Below are 18819 nucleotides of genomic sequence, written 5' to 3'. Positions count from 1 at the left end.
TAAACGCACATTGAAAAGAAAACTAATTTAGGGCAAGTAGATTGCATAAAAAAATTGAGTTTTGTTGACTTCACCATCGGAACTGTTTTTACAGTGTTGGCTATGAATGGAGAGCTACAATATACAATGTCATGGTACAAATATGGCAGATTCCAAAACCTTAGATTTGAATTTCTATCATGGTTTTGATTAAATTACTTTGTGTCTCACCAGAACTCTTATGGGGGCTTTGAAGCTGTACCTCGGGGGGGCTCCTGAGGGTCCTGCAGGAACTGGCAAGACTGAGACCACCAAAGATTTGGCAAAAGCTTTGGCTAAACAGGTACACCAAAAGAGCTTTCAGTAAAATACTGACCTGCATTTAGTTTATTTTTGCTTCTTACAACTCCCCTTTTGTTTTTTGTTTCTAGTGTGTGGTGTTCAACTGCTCCGATGGTCTGGACTACAAGGCCATGAGTAAGTTCTTCAAAGGACTGGCTCAGTCCGGAGCCTGGGCCTGCTTTGATGAGTTCAATCGTATTCCGGTGAGCACAGCCTTTGTTATGCAGGTCAAATGTGTGTATGTCTGCTAAATGACATGACCCACATACTCCAAAAGAGTCATTGTGGATTTGGAATAAAATGTGCACACCCACCACAGTAACATGTGTGTTTCTCCAACACAGAAACCTCGCTAATTTTAGATCATTTGCAACTCAGCAGGATGTAGAGTTGCTGATTTAGCTTTTATGCCAAGTTGATTGGATTATATTAATAGAAAACTATCCTGACAAAGAGAGTAATTGATATATTGCAACAAACACACAACACTGATGCTAGTCTTCAAAAAAAAAGGAGGGATAGAGAGAAATGACAGAACAGTATTCCTGTTTTGTCTGCATCACATTGGCTATATTCTTTGAATAATGTGAGACATATGCACCAATATTGATTTTCCTGTTACCTCAAGGTTTTTATTTTTAATTACAAGGTTTTATTTTTAATTATTGGCAGAAGGAAAACAAGATAACCTGTATGTAACACAGCTGGTTTAAATATTTACTTATTTTGCAAAAAAGTATTTAGTCAGCCACCAATTGTGCAAGTTCTCCCACTTAAAAAGATGAGAGAGGCCTGTAATTTTCATCCTAGGTATACCTCAACTATGAGACAAAATGAGAAGAAAAAAAACCCAGAAAATCACATTGTCTGATTTTTAAAGAATTTATTTGCAAATTATGGTGGAAAATAATTTGGTCAATAACAAAAGTTCATCTCAATACTTTGTTATATACCCTTTGTTGGCAAGGTCAAACGTTTTCTGTAAGTCTTCACAAGGTTTTCACACACTGTTGCTGGTATTTTGGCCCATTCCTCCATGCAGATCTCCTCTAGAGCAGTGATGTTTTGGGGCTGTCGCTGGGCAACACAGACTTTCAACTCCCTCCAAAGATTTTCTATGGGGTTGAGATCTGGAGACTGGCTAGGCCACTCCAGGACCTTGAAATGCTTCTTACGAAGCCACTCCTTCGTTGCCCGGGCGGTGTGTTTGGGATCATTGTCATGCTGAAAGACCCAGCCACGTTTCATCTTCAATGCCCTTGCTGATGGAAGGAGGTTGTCACTCAAAATGTCACGATACATGGCCCCATTCATTCTTTCCTTTACACGGCTCAGTCGTCCTGGTCCCTTTGCAGAAAAACAGCCCCAAAGCATGATGTTTCCACCTCCATGTTTCACAGTAGGTATGGTGTTCTTTGGATGCAACTCAGCATTCTTTCTCCTCCAAACACGTCTAGTTGAGTTTTTACCAAAAAGTTCTATTTTGGTTTCATCTGACCATATGACATTCTCCCAATCCTCTTCTGGATCATCTAAATGCTCTCTAGCAAACTTCAGACGGGCCTGGACATGTACTAGCTTAAGCAGGGGGACACGTCTGGCACTGCAGGATTAGAGTCCCTGGCGGCGTCGTGTGTTACTGATGGTAGCCTTTGTTACTTTGGTCCCAGCTCTCTGCAGGTCATTGACTAGGTCCCCCCGTGTGGTTCTGGGATTTTTGCTCACAGTTCTTGTGATCATTTTGACCCCACGGGGTGAGATCTTGCGTGGAGCCCCAGATCAAGGGAGATTATCAGTGGTCTTGTATGTCTTCCATTTTCTAATAATTGCTCCCACAGTTGATTTCTTCACACCAAGCTGCTATATTGCAGATTCAGTCTTCCCAGCCTGGTGCAGGTCTACAACTTTGTTTCTGGTGTCCTTTGACAGCTCTTTGGTCTTGGCCATAGTGGAGTTTGGAGTGTGACTGTTTGAGGTTGTGGACAGGTGTCTTTTATACTGATAACGAGTTCAAACGGGTGCCATTAATACAGTTAACGCGTGGAGGACAGAGGAGGCTCTTAAAGAAGAAGTTACAGGTCTGTGAATGCCAGAAATCTTGTTTGTTTGAAGGTGACCAAATACTTATTTTACCGAGGAATTTACCTATTAATTCATTAAAAATCCTACAATGTGATTTCCTGGATTCTTTCCCCCATTCTGTCTCTCATAGTTGAAGTGTACCTAGGATGAAAATTACAGGCCTCTCTCATCTTTTTAAGTGGGAGAACTTGCACAATTGGTGGCTGACTAAATACTTTTTTGCCCCACTGTATATATTCTTATTTCTTAGTTACGATGCAATCAAATGTTTTTTCTGCTGAAGGCAGTAACAAAAACGTATATTAATAACAAATGTGTTGACTTTAATAACCCATAATGTGTTTGTGTGTGTGTTACAGGTGGAGGTGCTCTCTGTGGTGGCTCAGCAGATCCTCTGCATACAACAGGCCATTGCCAAGGATCTGAAGACTTTCCTGTTTGAGGGGACAGAGCTGTCCCTCAACCCCACCTGCTCTGTGTTCATCACCATGAACCCTGGGTACGCTGGCAGGGCCGAGCTCCCTGACAACCTAAAGGTACATGTCACCGTAGCAGAGTCTTAAACATCAGCCTACAGAGAAGAATGACGGAAGAAGAAATGGGAGTAACGAAAAATATACACCTGTCAATCTTGTCTTGTAGGCTCTTTTCCGTACAGTGGCTATGATGGTGCCAGACTATGGTCTCATTGGAGAAATCTCACTATACTCTATGGGCTTCATTGAATCTCGCAGGTATGTTTTCAAAAAATGTTGAGCTAGTTTCTTTTTTTTTTCGTCTAGTCTTTGCTCCCAGTTGAATTATTCATCAAACCTCGTACTTCTCAATCTCCAGTCTTGCAGGAAAGATCGTGGCCACCTACCGCCTGTGCTCCGAGCAGCTGTCTTCTCAACACCACTACGACTACGGTATGCGAGCTGTGAAGTCCGTGCTGACTGCAGCAGGGAATCTGAAGCTGAAGTATCCAGAGGAGAACGAGAGTGTGCTATTGCTCAGGGCGCTGATGGACGTCAACATGGCCAAGTTTCTGGCCCAGGACGTGCCACTGTTTGAGGTGAGACACTTTGCCAAATCCAATTGTAATTGCTAGTTACTGATGGTTTTTGCTCCTGAGTATGCATTTGTTAATTTCTTAATACTACTCATTGTGCTGCCAACAGGGTATCATCTCTGATTTATTCCCTGGCGTGGTCCTTCCCACACCAGACTATGATCTCCTCCTCAAGGCTCTTAACGACAACATCGCTAAGCTCAACCTGCAGTCTGTCCCATGGTTCATTGGCAAAATCATCCAGGTACCAAGGAGGATAATCGCTTTAAAATACTTAAGACTCTTTATATTTGTTTTGCTTGTTGTTATACTCAGAATGTATGATTGTGTGTTTGTAGGTGTATGAGATGATGTTGGTACGCCATGGTTTCATGATAGTAGGAGACCCTCTGGGAGGAAAGACCTGTGCATATAAAGTTCTTGCTGCTGCCCTTGGAGACCTTTTTAAAGGTATGTTTCTCAGGCTCTAGATGTTTTTTAAATCGTATTTAGAAAACCGTTGGAAAAGAAAGGATTTTTTTCTCTCCCATTTAACTTTTCAGCCCAACTGATGGAGGAGTTTGCAGTGCATTATAGCATCATCAACCCCAAGGCCGTCACTATGGGCCAGCTGTATGGCTGCTTTGATCCAGTCAGCCACGAGTGGTCTGATGGTGTGCTAGCAACCACCTACAGAGATCAGGCCATCTCCACCTCCGAAGATCGACAGTGGATCATCTTTGATGGGCCCATCGACGCTGTCTGGATTGAGAACATGAATACTGTGCTGGATGACAACAAGAAGGTACATACTTTCCTCTAGTACTCAATTATGTCCTCACTATTGGAGCCGTAATGCATGTGTCTTTGTTTGTATTTTATCTGCACGTTTAATTAATGATGCAGTTCCAACTTTCTACACAAGATGGAGTATTCACTTGCGTGTGTGTATACATGTAATTACTGGGTGATCAGGTGCAGGTGTTTTGGGACGGAAGCAAACAGTTTTCGACCGTGTCGGCAGAAGCCGTGTCAATGAGCTGTGTGTGTTAAACCTGTTTGTATTCAGCGTGACTGACGTGCATATATTGGTATCTGAATGGTAACAGAAAGGCTATATGGACAACAAAATAAAACGATAGTTACGGCTGTAACTACAGTCTATGAGTCCCGGATGACCGCCAGAGGCGGTGCTTTAGCACTGGATATGTCCATCGCGCGCATGCGCAGCTCGAGTACCAATAACAACAAAGTCACCTGTGACCCACGTGACACCGGCTACATCAGCCGGTGTCGACAGAGGATCTGTTCCCAGAATCTTCTCGCGAGCACACAAGAATTCTGAGTGACAGGAAACTCTGGCGGTCATCCGGGACTCATAGAACCGTAGTTACAGCCGTAACTATCGTTCTATTTCGTCCCTACTGACCGCCAGAAGCGGTGCTTTAGCACTGGATGACCTATACCAACCATGTCATGAAGAATCCAAGCACTTACTCACCTAGTTGGAAGCAGCGGAGCTTGGCCACAAGACCACCCCCAGGGGGTGAGGAGTGGCGACATTGACCCGGTAGAACCTGGAGAATGTACCCGAAGACGCCCATGATGCCGCGGCGCAGATGGTCTCCAGGGGCAGCCCTCTTAGGGCAGCCCACGATGTTGAGACGCCTCTTGTAGAGTGGCATCTGGCCCCTGATGGCGGGGGGCGGCCACTGGCCCCATAGGCACATGTGATGGTATCCACCACCCAGTGGGACAGCCGCTGCTTCGAGAGAGCACGACCCTTCCTAGTGCCGCCATGGCAAACGAAGAGCTGCTCTGACTGTCGTATACAGGCCGTAGCATCAATATACGCCCTCAGGGCACGCACAGGGCACAGCAACTCAGGTGTGCCGTTCTCCTGTGGAATGTTAAAGCGTGCCAGCTGGATAGGCCGATTGGAGTGGGCTAGTGGAAGCACCTTGGGCAAGAACGCCACATTCGGCCAGAGGGTGACACCCGAGCCATCGGAGTTCCACCTCAGGCATGTACTGCTTACGGAGAGGGCATGAAGCTCTCCGACTCGCTTCCCTGAGGTTATGGCAAGCAGAAATGCTGCCTTCAGGGACAGCCATTTAAGCCCGACCTGGGCCAAGGGTTCGAAGGGAGGAGATGATAGTGCATCCAACACTAGGGGCAGGTCCCAAGCCGGGGTGCTAGGGGGGGCGCTGCCGTAGAGCCCCTCTTAGAAAGAGGGACACCAACCTGTGGCGCCCCACTGTGGCGCCATCGACTCCGACATGTCGGGCAGAGATAGCAGCCATATACACCTTCAAAGTGGAGTGAGAACGTCCACTATCCAGAAGGGACTGCAGAAACTCTAAAATGGTGGCCACGGAGCAATGTCCCGGATTCTCAGCCTTACTCACACACCAGTGGGAGAAGAGCCTCCATTTGCACTCATACTGTGCCCGAGTGGATGGAGCTCTGGCATTCAGGATAGTTTCCTTGACAGATGCCGTGACACCGCTCAACAGTGGGTTGGGCCCTGCAGAGGCCAAACCCAGAGCTGAAGGCGGCGAGGGTCGGGATGCCAGATCTGACCCTTGAGCTGTGACAGGAGGTCCTTCCTGTCGGGGAGATGCCACGGTGGGCTGCCGCAGAGACTGCGTAGCAGTGGGAACCAGACTCTCCCCGGCCAGCGGGGGGCGACTAGAAGGAGCCTGTGCCCCTGGGTAAGGACCCTCTGAAGCGTCTGAAGTATCAGAGGCAACGGCGGGAAGGCATACAGGAGAGTGTCCGGCCAGTCGTGCGCCAGGGCATCCTGACCCAATGGGCTGGTCACCTCCGACCAGGAGAACCAGAGGGGGCAGTGCCTCGACTCTTCCGAGGCAAAGAGGTCCACCTCGGCCCTGCCGAAGAGGCTCCAAATTATCTCCACCACCTCCGGGTGAAGCCTCCACTCCCCCGGTGGAGGCTTGCGCCGTGAGAGGAAATCTGCAACCTGATTCAGGTCCCCTGGCAGAAAAACTGCCCGCAGACTGGTGAGGCGGGGGAGCGCCCAAGGCAAGAGGCTCTGCGAAACGCGGAGCAGCTGTGCGGACCTGGCGCCCCCCTGGTGGTTGATTTGGGCAACTGCGGACATGTTGTCCGAACGAACGAGCACATGCCTGCCCGCCAGTTGGGGTAAAAAGTGCATGAGTGCGAGCAACACCGCTCGAAGCTCCAGCACATTGATATGGCGTGCACCTTCCTGGGCAGACCACTGACCCTGCACAGTCCTGCCCTGCCACACCGCCCCCCACCCCGAGAGACACGCATCCACAGTGACAGTCTCCCGGCGGGATGGGATGGTGCCCATGGGCACACCCCTCAGGAGATAGGCCCTGTCCCTCCAGCGGGACATAGAGTGGAGGCACCGCTGAGACACCCTGACTCTCTTGTGCCTGTGCCGCTTGGCGTCCAAGTGACGGCTGTTCAGCCACATCTGCATGGGGCGCAGTGACAACAGGCCCAAGGGCACAACGGCTGAGGCAGCTGTCAGTCTGCCTAAGAGCCGGAGGAACTGTATGTAAGGCACCCTCTTGCCTAGTCTGAAGATGCGAAGATGGTGGGAAATGTCGTCCACACGACGAGGTGTCAAGTAGGCCCTCATGGTGACCGAATCTAGGACCATCCCCAGATAAGTGACCTGCTGGGAAGGGTCCAGGCAACTCTTCCCGGTGTTCACTGTCAGGCCCAACCGGGCAACGTGGGATGAGAGGCGCGCCGTATCCTGGGCCCCTTGGGCCCGGGACGGCGCGCAAACCAGCCAGTCGTCCAGGTATGGCAGGACCTTCATGCCCTGTGCCTGCAGGGGAGCGAGTGCTGCCGCAACAACCCTGGTGAACACCCTTGGGGAGAGGGAGAGACCAAAGGGAAGCACCCGAAACTGATAATGTCGACCCTGAAAGGCGAACCTCAAGAACCTCCGGTGATGGGATGCAATTGGCACGTGGAAGTAGGCGTCCCTCAAGTCCACGGTTGTGAACCACTCCCCCTGTGTGACAACACGAAGGGTGTCTGCTGTGGTTAGCATATGGAAGGGTAGTACCCTCAGGAATCTGTTGATTCCTCTGAGGTCCAGAACTGGACGGAATCCGTCAACTTTCTTGCTCACAAGAAAGTACGTCGAGTAGAACCCCCCGCTCTGACGCAGGGGGTCCACTGGCTCGATTGCGCCTTTGGCCAAGAGGACGGACAACTCTTGGGCTAGCGCTAAGGCCTTCGCCGGGTCCTTGACAACTGTCATTCTGACCCGGCCGAAGGCTAGGGGCCGGCGTCGGAACTGCAACTCGTAGCCCCGGGTTAGTGTGGAAACCACCCAGGGGTCGGAAATACAGGCAGCCCAGTAGCTGAGCTGCTGCTGGGAAAACCAGCCGACGACCGGCCCCGGGACTTCAGGGCCTAGCCCCCCGGCCCCTGGAGCCCCTCGGGGGGCGCCGGTAAGGCTCTGAAGCGCGAGGCCGCCTGGAAGCCAGGCGACCTGGGGCACGAAAGTCATTGGCCGGTTGAGTGGGCCGCTGGGAACTCTGCCGACCACCCCAGTAAGCCGGTGGCTGAGCGCGGCTGCTAGAGCGGCCCCTGGGCCTGCCGGGAGCGGCCGCGGGACTGCGAAGACCCGAGAGCTGCTGCCTGGTCTGCCTCGCTTGGGCAGCGCGCTCCAGTGTCTCCAGGGCAGCTGACCCAAACAGCTCCCCTGGCTCGACTGGCACGCTACGTAGGACCCTCCTACATGTCTCCGTCAGTGGTGACTGGGCCAGCCAAACCTGGCGACGAGTCTGTACCAGAAAAGACATAACTCGTCCCAATTCCCTAGTCATTAGGGCAAAGGCCTGCAGTGATGCATCGCTGAGGCCCAGCAAAGAAGGCTCGGCCGGAGCCTGCTGCAGCGAGGCGGAGACGGCCAGCATTAGATGGGAGAGGGAGTTCCCGATACGACCCATGCGTGCCGCTGCGTCGTAGGCCCTACAGAGCAGCCCATCCGTGACCCTGCACTGAGGCTGAGGGCACCTGACCTCAGGCCTTAAAGCCTCGTCAGGAGCCAGAATCAGGGAGGCGATGGCAGGCTCAATGGGTGGCATGCCACCCAGCCCCGCCCTCGCCGGGTCCTGCATGGCAGCCAAGGTCCGGGCATCGGAACCAGTGCGGCTAAAGGCCCTGGTGTCCCTCCAGCATGCCTGGAGCTCCCTCAGGTACTCCTCTGAAGGAGGAACGGTGAGGGGGACACGGGCTGGGTTACGCCTGAAGAAGGCACTAGCCGGAGCCAAGTTGGCCTGCGGAACCGGAATCTGCAGGTGCGCCAAGGCTGTACGAATGATGGCCGCCATGGAGCCGTCCTCCCCGTCCTGCAGAGACCCCTGAGCAGAGGAGAGGGAAAACTCCTCGAGCGGGACCTCGTCCTCCGTCTCTTCATTGAAGAGGTTAGCCGAAGCCGCTAGCAACAAGGCATCCTCGTACAGAGGTGCGGCAACCGAAGGAGGGGCGGCAACCGAAGGAGGGGCGGCAACCGAAGGAGGGGCAGCAACCGAAGGAGGGGCAGGCGGCCCGCTAGCAGCCCCTATACCGGGCCCCGGCTGAAGGGCCACGAGGAGCGACTTCATCGTGTCCATGTCGGTAGCTAGCTGATCCACTCTAGAGGACAGCCTGTTCCTAGTCCTCTTATTGGGGGGTGCACCCATGGCCATCGCTCCCTCAAGTCGCCAGGGACGGTCGAACTGATCTGGGGGAGGATGTGACCAAGAGAGGTGACGTTCCACCTCAGTGATTCTAGCCACTCTGAGTGCCCGGGGCATGCAGCTACAGTTCATGCAGGCCCCTACTGTGAGAGCTTCCCTTAGATGCTCGAGGCCGAGGCAAGAGGGGCAACGGTCGTGGCCGTCCTCGGGCTCGAGAGAAGCCATACAGGCGCTACATGAATGAGCCATTCTGTAGGTAGCCAGATGCAGAGAAGCCGGGAGCGGGTGCGGGAACACAGCCTTCACCAGCTACCTGCCCTTCACTGGCTGAGCCGAGGCGAGTGCCAGATGCAGCGTAACCGGGAGCGGGTGCGGGAACGCAGCCTTCACCAGCTACCTGCTTAAACCAAAACACAAGGCAGTTAGCGTCTACCAGGAGCGGGGGCGAGAACACTGCCTTCACTGGTTAATTTACAGACGAATGCCTGATGCAGCGTAACCGGGAGCGGGTGCGGGAACACAGCCTTCACCAGCTACCTGCTAAACAGAAAACACAAGGCAGTTTAGCGTCTACCAGGAGCGGGGGCGAGAACACTGCCTTCACTGGTTAATTTACAGACAAATGCCAGATGCAGCGTAACCGGGAGCGGGTGCGGGAACACAGCCTTCACCAGCTACCTGCTTAACAGAAAACACCAGGCAGTTTAGCGTCTACCAGGAGCGGGGGCGAGAACACTGCCTTCACTGGTTAATTTACAGACGAATGCCAGACGCAGCGTAACCGGGAGCGGGTGCGGGAGCACAGCCTTCACCAGCTACCTGCTTAACGCAAAAAACCAGGCCGTTTAGCGCCTACCAGGAGCGGGGGCGCAAACACTGCCTTTACTGGTTAAACTGAAGACGAACGCCAGATGCAGCGTAACCGGGAGCGGGTGTGGGAACACAGACTTCACCAGCTACTTGTTTAACAGGATAAACACGGCAACTTTAGCGTTAAATCAAAGGCGAATGCCAGCTGTAGCTAAAGAAAAAAGAACGGCACGGGAAATTCCGGTGCTCAACCCGGCGTCCGCCGAGTGGCTGCAGCCGCTACTGCTAACTAGCCAGTACAGCTCAATGCCAATGAAGTTTAGCTCAATGCTAATGAAGTTTAGCTCAATGCTAATGAAGTTTAGCTCAATGCTAATGAGGTTTAGCTCAATGCTAATGACGTTTGGCTCAGCGCCGCGGCCAAAACAGTACAAAAGCACAGCAATACTCCTGGGAGAGGGAGCGAAAACACCTCCGTCACCAAAAGACTCAGCAAACAGACAGAAATCAGGACAACTAGGCTGGGAGAGGGAGTAGAAACACTGCCGTCGCCAACCAAGCCGACACCAACCTGTCCGAACGAAGTCTCTGCGCAGCCAGCCGCAGCTCCTGGAGGACGGGTAATCCCGCGGCCCCGACTGGATGAGTCGCGAAGCTACATGCAGCCAGCTGTTTGCAGAGAATCCTCAACAAATGTTCTGAACGAACGAACGCTGTAGGCTACAAAAAATGTAGCCAAGGTACTCTCGCGCAGCGAGAAGATGAAAAGGAACAGATCCTCTGTCGACACCGGCTGATGTAGCCGGTGTCACGTGGGTCACAGGTGACTTTGTTGTTATTGGTACTCGAGCTGCGCATGCGCGCGATGGACATATCCAGTGCTAAAGCACCGCCTCTGGCGGTCAGTAGGGACGAAATAGAACGATCGATGGATTGAAAGATATACACTCGTATGGCCATTGTTTTGTCATCTGGAACACGCGTCCGAACATAGTTCTCCCGCTCCCATCCCTCAGTGGCTTAAGTATGGATAAAGTTAAAAGCCACTACACTTACTTTGGTATTTTTCTTACTGTTTTCCTTTTCTGTATATTAAAACAGTTTTATATCAAGAACTGCTGGCCAGATTTATTGAAGTGTGATGGTATATATATGGGATATTTACAGCCTTTATATATTATTCATCTGTTTTGTTCACTCTGCTAGCTTTGTTTGATGAGTGGTGAGATCATCCAGATGAGCAGCAAGATGAGTCTGATCTTTGAAACTGCTGACCTGGAGCAAGCCTCTCCGGCTACCGTCAGTAGGTAAGCAACACGGACAGAAGCTGAACCAGCACCTGCAGTGTATCTACTGTAAATAAAGAGAGCCCACATGTTGAATCTGATCTGTGATTTGAAATGTTACCATCTGTCTGAAGGTGTGGGATGATCTACATGGAGCCTCATCAGATGGGCTGGACTCCTCTCAGAGATTCCTACATGAACACACTGCCTGAGAGCCTGAGCACTGAACACAGAACACTGGTGAGATTACAGTCAGGCATGTCTTAGTTGACTCAGTGTTGCTCAGATATAATAACCTTCATGTACTTGACAAATAATGTGTTGTATGACTACTGCTTTTATCTTTCCCCCCGCAGATCGTGGACCTGTTTGATTGGCTAGTTCAGCCATGTCTGAACTTTATAGAAAGGGAGTGTCGCTTTGTGGTTCAAACATCTTTCATTCACCTGGCCTACAGTCTAATGAAGTTGTACACCTGCCTGATGGGTTGGAAATAATCAAAATAAATTAGTCATTTTTACTGTACAAAGTCTTTTGTCAGTGTGTGTGTTAACTTTCCTTTCTATACTCAGATGAAATTGCTGCGTCAGGACCCGATGGCACCCCGATGACCAGCCAGCAGATAACCATGTGGCTGATGGGTCTGTTCCTATTCGCTCTTGTATGGACGGTGGGTGGGACCATCTCGGGGGACAGTCGAAATAAATTCAGCGTCTTCTACCGCAATCTGATCATGGGCCTGGACGAAAACCACCCTAAGCCAAAGAGTATCCCACTCAAGAAGAACAACATCTTCCCTGAGAGAGGTGACTAAATCTATTAACGTATACAGTTAGTATAGTAAACCAATTATTGCCTTTTTAACATTTGAAATGCTTGATGTTTACCTATTGTTTTGCAGGCACTGTCTATGACTTCTTCTTTCATAAGGAAGGACAAGGACAGTGGAAAACATGGACTGATTCAATCACAAAGGAAGAAAACATCATTCCAGTTTCAGCCAATGTGAGTGTGTTTATGCTAGAGAGGTGGCCCCTACTAAACAGCCTCGATAAATGAGTTCACTTAAACTCTGCTTATGTTCACCAGGTGTCAGACCTCATCATCCCTACCATGGAGACGGCACGTCAGCTGTTTTTCCTGCGCACCTACCTGGCACATGAAATACCCATGCTGTTTGTTGGGCCCACTGGCACTGGAAAATCTGTCATCAACAAAAGCTTCCTGGTAAAGCTGCCCAAAGAGCAGTACACACCAAACTGTATCAACTTCTCAGCCCGAACCTCAGCCAATCAGACCCAAGACATCATCATGGCCAAGCTGGACCGGAGAAGGAAGGGTGTGTTCGGACCTCCTGTGGGGAAGAAGTGTATCGTCTATGTTGGTACGGATGCACAAATAGCTAAAAATGGATCATCAAGTTTTGATATGTATTTACTTTTCATATACAATTTGAAAATGATCTCTTCTACATAGATGATCTGAACATGCCTACTAAAGAAATCTATGGTGCCCAACCCCCCATCGAGCTGTTAAGGCAGTGGGTTGACCATCGTCACTGGTATGACAAGAAGGACACCTCCAGGCTAAACATAGTGGACGTGCTGTTTATGTCTGCAATGGGACCTCCTGGTGGTGGGAAAAATGACATTTCAGGTAATTAAAAAACGTTTTAATTCTTCATTTCATTAAAGGAAGCAGCAGATGAAATTGACAAACTGTTTGAAATGCTAGGCCGCCTCACCCGCCACTTGAACGTCATCTCAATTGATTCCTTTGATGATGAAACACTGACCAAGATCTTCACCTCCATTACTGACTGGCACTTCAGCAAAGGCTTTGATGCTTCTTTCTGCAGGTAACTTTTCAAATATGTATAAGGAAGTGAAACAGAATTATAGCAATGATGGTTGTCAGATATACATACTTTGTCTTGTATTATGTCAAAGGCTAGGCAAGATCATGGTCCAGGCCACCATGGCGGTCTATAAGGACACCATGGACAGCTTCCTCCCAACACCGTCCAAGTCCCATTACATCTTCAACCTGCGGGACTTTGCTCGAGTGATACGGGGTGTGCTACTGGCTCCACACACACACATGCAGGTAAGAGTGGAGACAATAGTAAAATGTTTGAATTGATTATTCGAAATTGCTCTATTCCTCATGTCTCTTGGCTGATTTTGACAGGATGGAGACAAACTGATCCGTCTTTGGATCCATGAAGTTTATCGTGTTTTCTATGACCGGCTCATTGACACCGAAGGCAAGGAGACCTTCTTTGGCATCGTCAAAGAGAGAACATCAAACTTTTTTAAGCTGAGTGTGGAAAAGGTGCATATTTTGTGCATATTACATTTCATAAGTATGGAGAAATATGACTGCAGTTTTGTGGACACAAAACCCTTTGCAAAAATATTATACTTAGATTTAGAATACAATCTGTTCAAAGGGTTACTGCTGTTAACTAAATGTTATCCGACAACAAGTTTTGCATCCAAGCTAGTTCCAATGTACAAATCTAAGGATTCCCAACTCACAAAACAGTACTGCAATCACAAACTTTGTTTTCAGATGATCAGATTCAATCAACAAACAAACTGAGAAGCTGCTGCTACTCGATGTGAGGTAATGGCTAGCGGTGTAGCTTTTGTTTATAACCCTAAATCTTTCCTTTTGTTTTCTAGCTCCTGAGCCATCTTAGCCCAGATGGCAAAGTAGCAGATGAGAGCATACGCAGCTTGTTCTTCGGTGACTATGCCAAGCCTGATGCTGACATTAAGGCATATGATGAAATCACAGATATGGCTGCTTTACAAGAAGTGATGGAGTTCTACCTGGATGAGTTCAACAACTGCAGCAAGGCACCAATGTCCCTAGTCATGTTTAAATTTGCCATTGAGCACATTTCCCGCATCTGCCGTGTGCTGAAACAAGACAATGGCCACCTTCTGCTCGTGGGCATCGGGGGCTCGGGGCGTCAGAGCACCACCAAGCTGGGCACCTTCATCAATGACTATGTCCTGTTCCAGATTGAGTTGACCAAGAGCTACAGCATGTCCGACTGGCGTGACGACCTGAAGAAGATTATGCTTAAAGCAGGCATCGAAGGAAGGAGCCTGGTGTTCCTGTTCAACGACAGCCAAATTAAGGATGAGGCCATGTTAGAAGACATTGACATGCTGCTTAACACTGGGGATGTGCCTAACATGTTTGCTGCCGATGAACGTGCTGAAATCATTGATAAAGTGCAGGGAATCGCACGACTCGAGGGCAAAAAGATTGATGCCACTCCGCTCTCTATGTACAACTTCTTCATTGACCGTGTGAAGGTCAACCTCCACATTGTGCTTGGTAGGCGCCTTTATGTGATCTTTATTTTTTCTTTAACTTTCATTAAAGTGTTGGAATAGAGTGCCGCGTCCTAAAACCCGGAAGTAAACTCCTTCCGGTTCCTTCAGATAATATCCACATGTCTACCCTACTTTTATCTTTTTCTAATCATAAATCGAATCAATAGATTTATGATTAGAAAATTATAAAAGCAGGGTAGACATGTGGATATTATCCGGCTGAACAAAACGTGGTCTGTCTCTTCAATGTGTGTCAACCACAGACCTTATTTCGAGCTATTTTTTGTTTTTGTCGAAGGAACCGGAAGTGGTGAAATGCTAACTTACTTCCGGGTTTTAGGACGCGTCACTGTGGCACTCTATTAACTGGGAATCATTGTATTCAACAGCTATGAGTCCTATTGGGGATGCATTTAGGAACCGTCTTAGGATGTTCCCCTCCCTCATCAACTGCTGCACTATTGACTGGTTCCTCGCATGGCCAAATGATGCACTAGAAATGGTGGCCCACAAATTCCTGGAGGATGTAGAAATGGACATGGATATTAGAATGGAGTAAGGACATTAAAATGATGCAAAAAAGAAATAATTGCAACGGCTGTCAAACAGTATCATGGAACTCATTTGCATCTAGCAATGTATAAAATGCCTGTTTCTGTGATCTCAGGGTGGTCGAGATGTGCAAGACCTTCCAAACAAGTGTCGGAGAAATGTCTGCAAGGTACTTTTCCAGACTGAGGAGACACAACTATGTCACACCCACCTCCTACCTAGAACTCATCCTCACCTTCAAGACTCTGCTCAATGCCAAGAGGAATGAAGTGAACACCGCCATGAACCGCTACATCGTTGGTCTCGAGAAACTGGAGTTTGCTGCGTCTCAGGTGATACACCCAAACAATATGATCCTGAATGAACGACCAAATGAATGATACTGACACTTCATATCATGTCCACAGGTGTCAGTGATGCAGCTGGAGCTCACAGCCCTCCAGCCAGAGCTCATCAAGACTTCAGCTGAAACCGATCAGATGATGGTTAAGATAGAGGGGGAAACTGTTGAGGTGGATGCTAAGAAAGAACTTGTGTCCGCTGATGAGAAAGTGGCTAACGACGCAGCAGCTGCAGCCCAAGGCATCAAGGTATACATGTCATTTAAGAGAAATTATCTTTGCCAGTGCAGAAATGTCCAGTTAAAATATGTTTTCCTCAAATATACAGTATCTGCCATGTGTTTTCAAAAGAGCAGTGTTGTTGTTTGGATGTTTGGACACAGATTGTTTGTCTTTCAGGAAGAGTGTGAGGGAGACTTGGCAGAAGCAATGCCTGCACTTGAGGCAGCCCTGTCAGCCTTGGACACCTTGAAGCCTTCAGACATTACTTTAATAAAGTCTATGCAGAACCCACCGGGTCTAGTCAAACTAGTCATGGAGTCCATCTGCATCATGAAGGGCATCAAACCCGAGAGAAAACCAGATCCTAGTGGCTCAGGTAAGCTCGCAAGACTTAGAGAAATGGCGTCATGTCATTGAAAAAGCTCAATGTTGTATTATGAAAACAATATTAAGCTCAATATAAGATATGATAACAGAATACATATATTGCAGGTAAGATGGTTGAGGACTATTGGGGCCCCTCGAAGAAGCTCCTTGGAGACCTGAAGTTTCTGGAAAGCCTCAAAGCCTACGACAGAGACAACATTCCCGCCCCATACATAAAAAAAATCAGAGACAAGTTTGTAGACAACCCCGAGTTCCAGCCCTCTATCATCAAAAACGTCTCCTCAGCTTGTGAGGGTCTCTGTAAATGGGTGAGAGCGATGGAAGTGTATGAGCGAGTGGCCAAACTGGTCGCTCCCAAGAAAGAGAGGCTGAAGCTGGCCGAGGACGAGCTGGCTGTGCAGATGGAGATGTTGTCTGTGAAAAGAGCCGAGCTGAAGAAAGTGGTGGACAGACTGCAGAGCCTTAATGATAATTTGACCGCCATGATTAACAAGAAGCAAGACCTGGAGGAGAACATTGAGTCGTGCTCTCAGAAGCTGATTAGGGCGGAGAAGCTGATTGGAGGACTGGGTGGAGAGAAGGACAGGTGGACAGAGGCTGCAAGGCTTCTAGGGATTAGGTATGTTAATACAAACATGTACAGTGTATTCATATTCACAAAGTCATGATCCGTGAAGTTTATTAATCTGGTTTTACTGTATTTATTTTCTGCAGATACATCAACCTGACAGGTGATGTACTCCTCTCTTCAGGAACGGTATCTTACCTAGGTGCATTTACAGTAGACTACCGTATAGAGTGCCAGGAGCAGTGGCATATCCTGTGCCAGGAGAAGAAAATCCCCTGCTCTGAGGACCTAACCCTTAGCAACACTCTTGGTAACCAGGTGTCTATCAGGGCCTGGCAGATTGCTGGACTACCAGTGGACTCCTACTCCACAGACAACGGTATCATCGTGTTTAACTCCCGTCGGTGGCCCCTGATGATTGACCCTCAAGGTCAAGCCAACAAGTGGATCAAGAACATGGAGAAGGCGAATAAACTTGCCGTCATCAAAATGTCTGATCCAAACTATGTGAGAGTCTTGGAGAACTGCATCCAGTTTGGAACCCCAGTTCTTCTGGAGAACGTGGGGGAGGAGCTTGATCCCGTACTCGAAACGGTGTTGCTGAAGCAGACCTTCAAACAACAGGGTGTGGAGTACATGAAGATTGGGGAGAATATCGTGGAATACTGTAAAGACTTTTTGTTCTACATGACCACCGGACTGAGGAACCCTCACTATCTCCCAGAGGTGGCTGTCAAAGTGTGTCTGCTCAACTTCATGATCACGCCACAGGGCCTACAGGACCAGCTTCTAGGGCTCGTAGCAGCCAAAGAGAAGCCTGAGCTGGAAGAGAAGAAGAACCAGCTCATTCTGGAGAGTGCTGCCAACAACAAGCAGCTGAAGGAAATTGAGGATAAAATCTTACAAGTGCTCTCCTCTTCTGAGGGGAATATCCTGGAGGACGAGACCGCCATTAAGGTCCTGTCATCCTCCAAAATCCTCTCTGAGGAGATATCAGAGAAACAAAAAATTGCCAGTGTCACAGAGAAAGAGATTGATGACACTCGGATGGGTTACCGCCCCGTGGCTGAGCACTCATCCATTTTGTTTTTCTGTATCTCAGAATTGGCAAACATCGAGCCTATGTATCAGTACTCCCTGAGCTGGTTCATCAATCTCTACCTGTACTCCATCGCCCAGAGTTTGATGAGCGATGATTTGGCTGAAAGGATCGGCAACATCGTGAAGCACTTCACTCTCAGCATTTATAATAACGTGTGCCGCTCGCTTTTTGAGAAAGATAAGCTGCTTTTCTCCCTGCTGCTCACTGTAGGCATCATGCAGGGTAAAGGCCAGGTTGACGACCAAGTCTGGCGCTTTCTCCTAACAGGGGGCATCGCTCTAGATAACCCGTACCCCAACCCTGCCCCAGAGTGGCTGTCTGAAAAATCTTGGTCTGAAATCGTCAGGGCGTCCAAACTAGCAAACCTGGATGGTTTCTTTGAGCATGTCCAAGACAACGTGTCGAAATGGAAGACGCTCTACGACTCAGGAAAGCCCCATAAGGACCAGTTACCTGACCGGTGGAGCGAGCTGGTGGGGATGGACAGAATGGTTGTGATCAGGTGCTTCAGGCCAGATAAGATGGTTCCAGCTGTGCAGGATTTCATTATGGATAACATGGGGCAGGCTTACATTGAACCTCCCACCTTTGACCTGGCAGGGAGTTACAAAGACTCCAACTGCTGCTCTCCTCTCATCTTTGTGTTGTCACCAGGATCTGATCCAACCGCAGGTGACTAATTATAAACATGATTCTTATCTTTATCTAATCAAAGTGGAATATGGAATTAAAAACTAGAATTAAACTTGGTTCAAAGTGGACTTTTCTGGTTTTGTTATTGCCAAAAGTCTTAAAATATACTTGTTTCTTTAGGTTTGCTGAAGTTTGCTGATGACGTAGAAATGGGGGGCAGTAAGACCCAAACCATTTCTCTGGGTCAGGGACAAGGACCCATTGCAGCCGTGATGATTCACAAAGCCATCAAAGCGGGCACCTGGGTGGTGCTGCAGAACTGCCACCTGGCCACCAGCTGGATGCCCGCTCTGGAGAGGATCTGTGAGGAAACCATCAACCCAGAGAGCACACACCCCGACTTTAGGTACGTCGCTACACAGTACCTTTTTCTCAC

The 18819-nt window shown here is 49.1% G+C and overlaps 1 protein-coding gene across 1 annotated transcript in view; it reads left to right on the top strand.

Moving 5' to 3' along the window:
- The window catches only part of dnah3 (dynein axonemal heavy chain 3), a 39777-nt gene that overhangs the window by 15218 nt on the left and 5740 nt on the right, over positions 1-18819 (top strand). Inside the window, exons 29-54 of the mRNA XM_034094544.1 lie at positions 214-322; positions 411-524; positions 2763-2939; positions 3046-3137; positions 3238-3457; positions 3564-3698; positions 3793-3904; positions 3997-4238; positions 11146-11246; positions 11360-11465; positions 11582-11711; positions 11798-12031; positions 12127-12230; positions 12315-12609; positions 12702-12881; positions 12960-13083; positions 13175-13331; positions 13416-13559; positions 13913-14579; positions 14968-15133; positions 15246-15462; positions 15538-15720; positions 15871-16069; positions 16186-16699; positions 16795-18422; positions 18564-18789. Of these exons, the coding sequence (XP_033950435.1) occupies positions 214-322; positions 411-524; positions 2763-2939; positions 3046-3137; positions 3238-3457; positions 3564-3698; positions 3793-3904; positions 3997-4238; positions 11146-11246; positions 11360-11465; positions 11582-11711; positions 11798-12031; positions 12127-12230; positions 12315-12609; positions 12702-12881; positions 12960-13083; positions 13175-13331; positions 13416-13559; positions 13913-14579; positions 14968-15133; positions 15246-15462; positions 15538-15720; positions 15871-16069; positions 16186-16699; positions 16795-18422; positions 18564-18789 (6576 nt within the window). The remainder of the gene's footprint in view (positions 1-213; positions 323-410; positions 525-2762; positions 2940-3045; positions 3138-3237; positions 3458-3563; positions 3699-3792; positions 3905-3996; positions 4239-11145; positions 11247-11359; positions 11466-11581; positions 11712-11797; positions 12032-12126; positions 12231-12314; positions 12610-12701; positions 12882-12959; positions 13084-13174; positions 13332-13415; positions 13560-13912; positions 14580-14967; positions 15134-15245; positions 15463-15537; positions 15721-15870; positions 16070-16185; positions 16700-16794; positions 18423-18563; positions 18790-18819) is intronic.

This window comes from Pseudochaenichthys georgianus, chromosome 11, assembly GCF_902827115.2.
Source record: "Pseudochaenichthys georgianus chromosome 11, fPseGeo1.2, whole genome shotgun sequence".
Classification (NCBI taxonomy): Eukaryota; Metazoa; Chordata; class Actinopteri; order Perciformes; family Channichthyidae; genus Pseudochaenichthys; species Pseudochaenichthys georgianus.
Note: the sequence above shows the minus strand (reverse complement) of the source record. Positions and strands in the feature narration are given on the sequence as shown.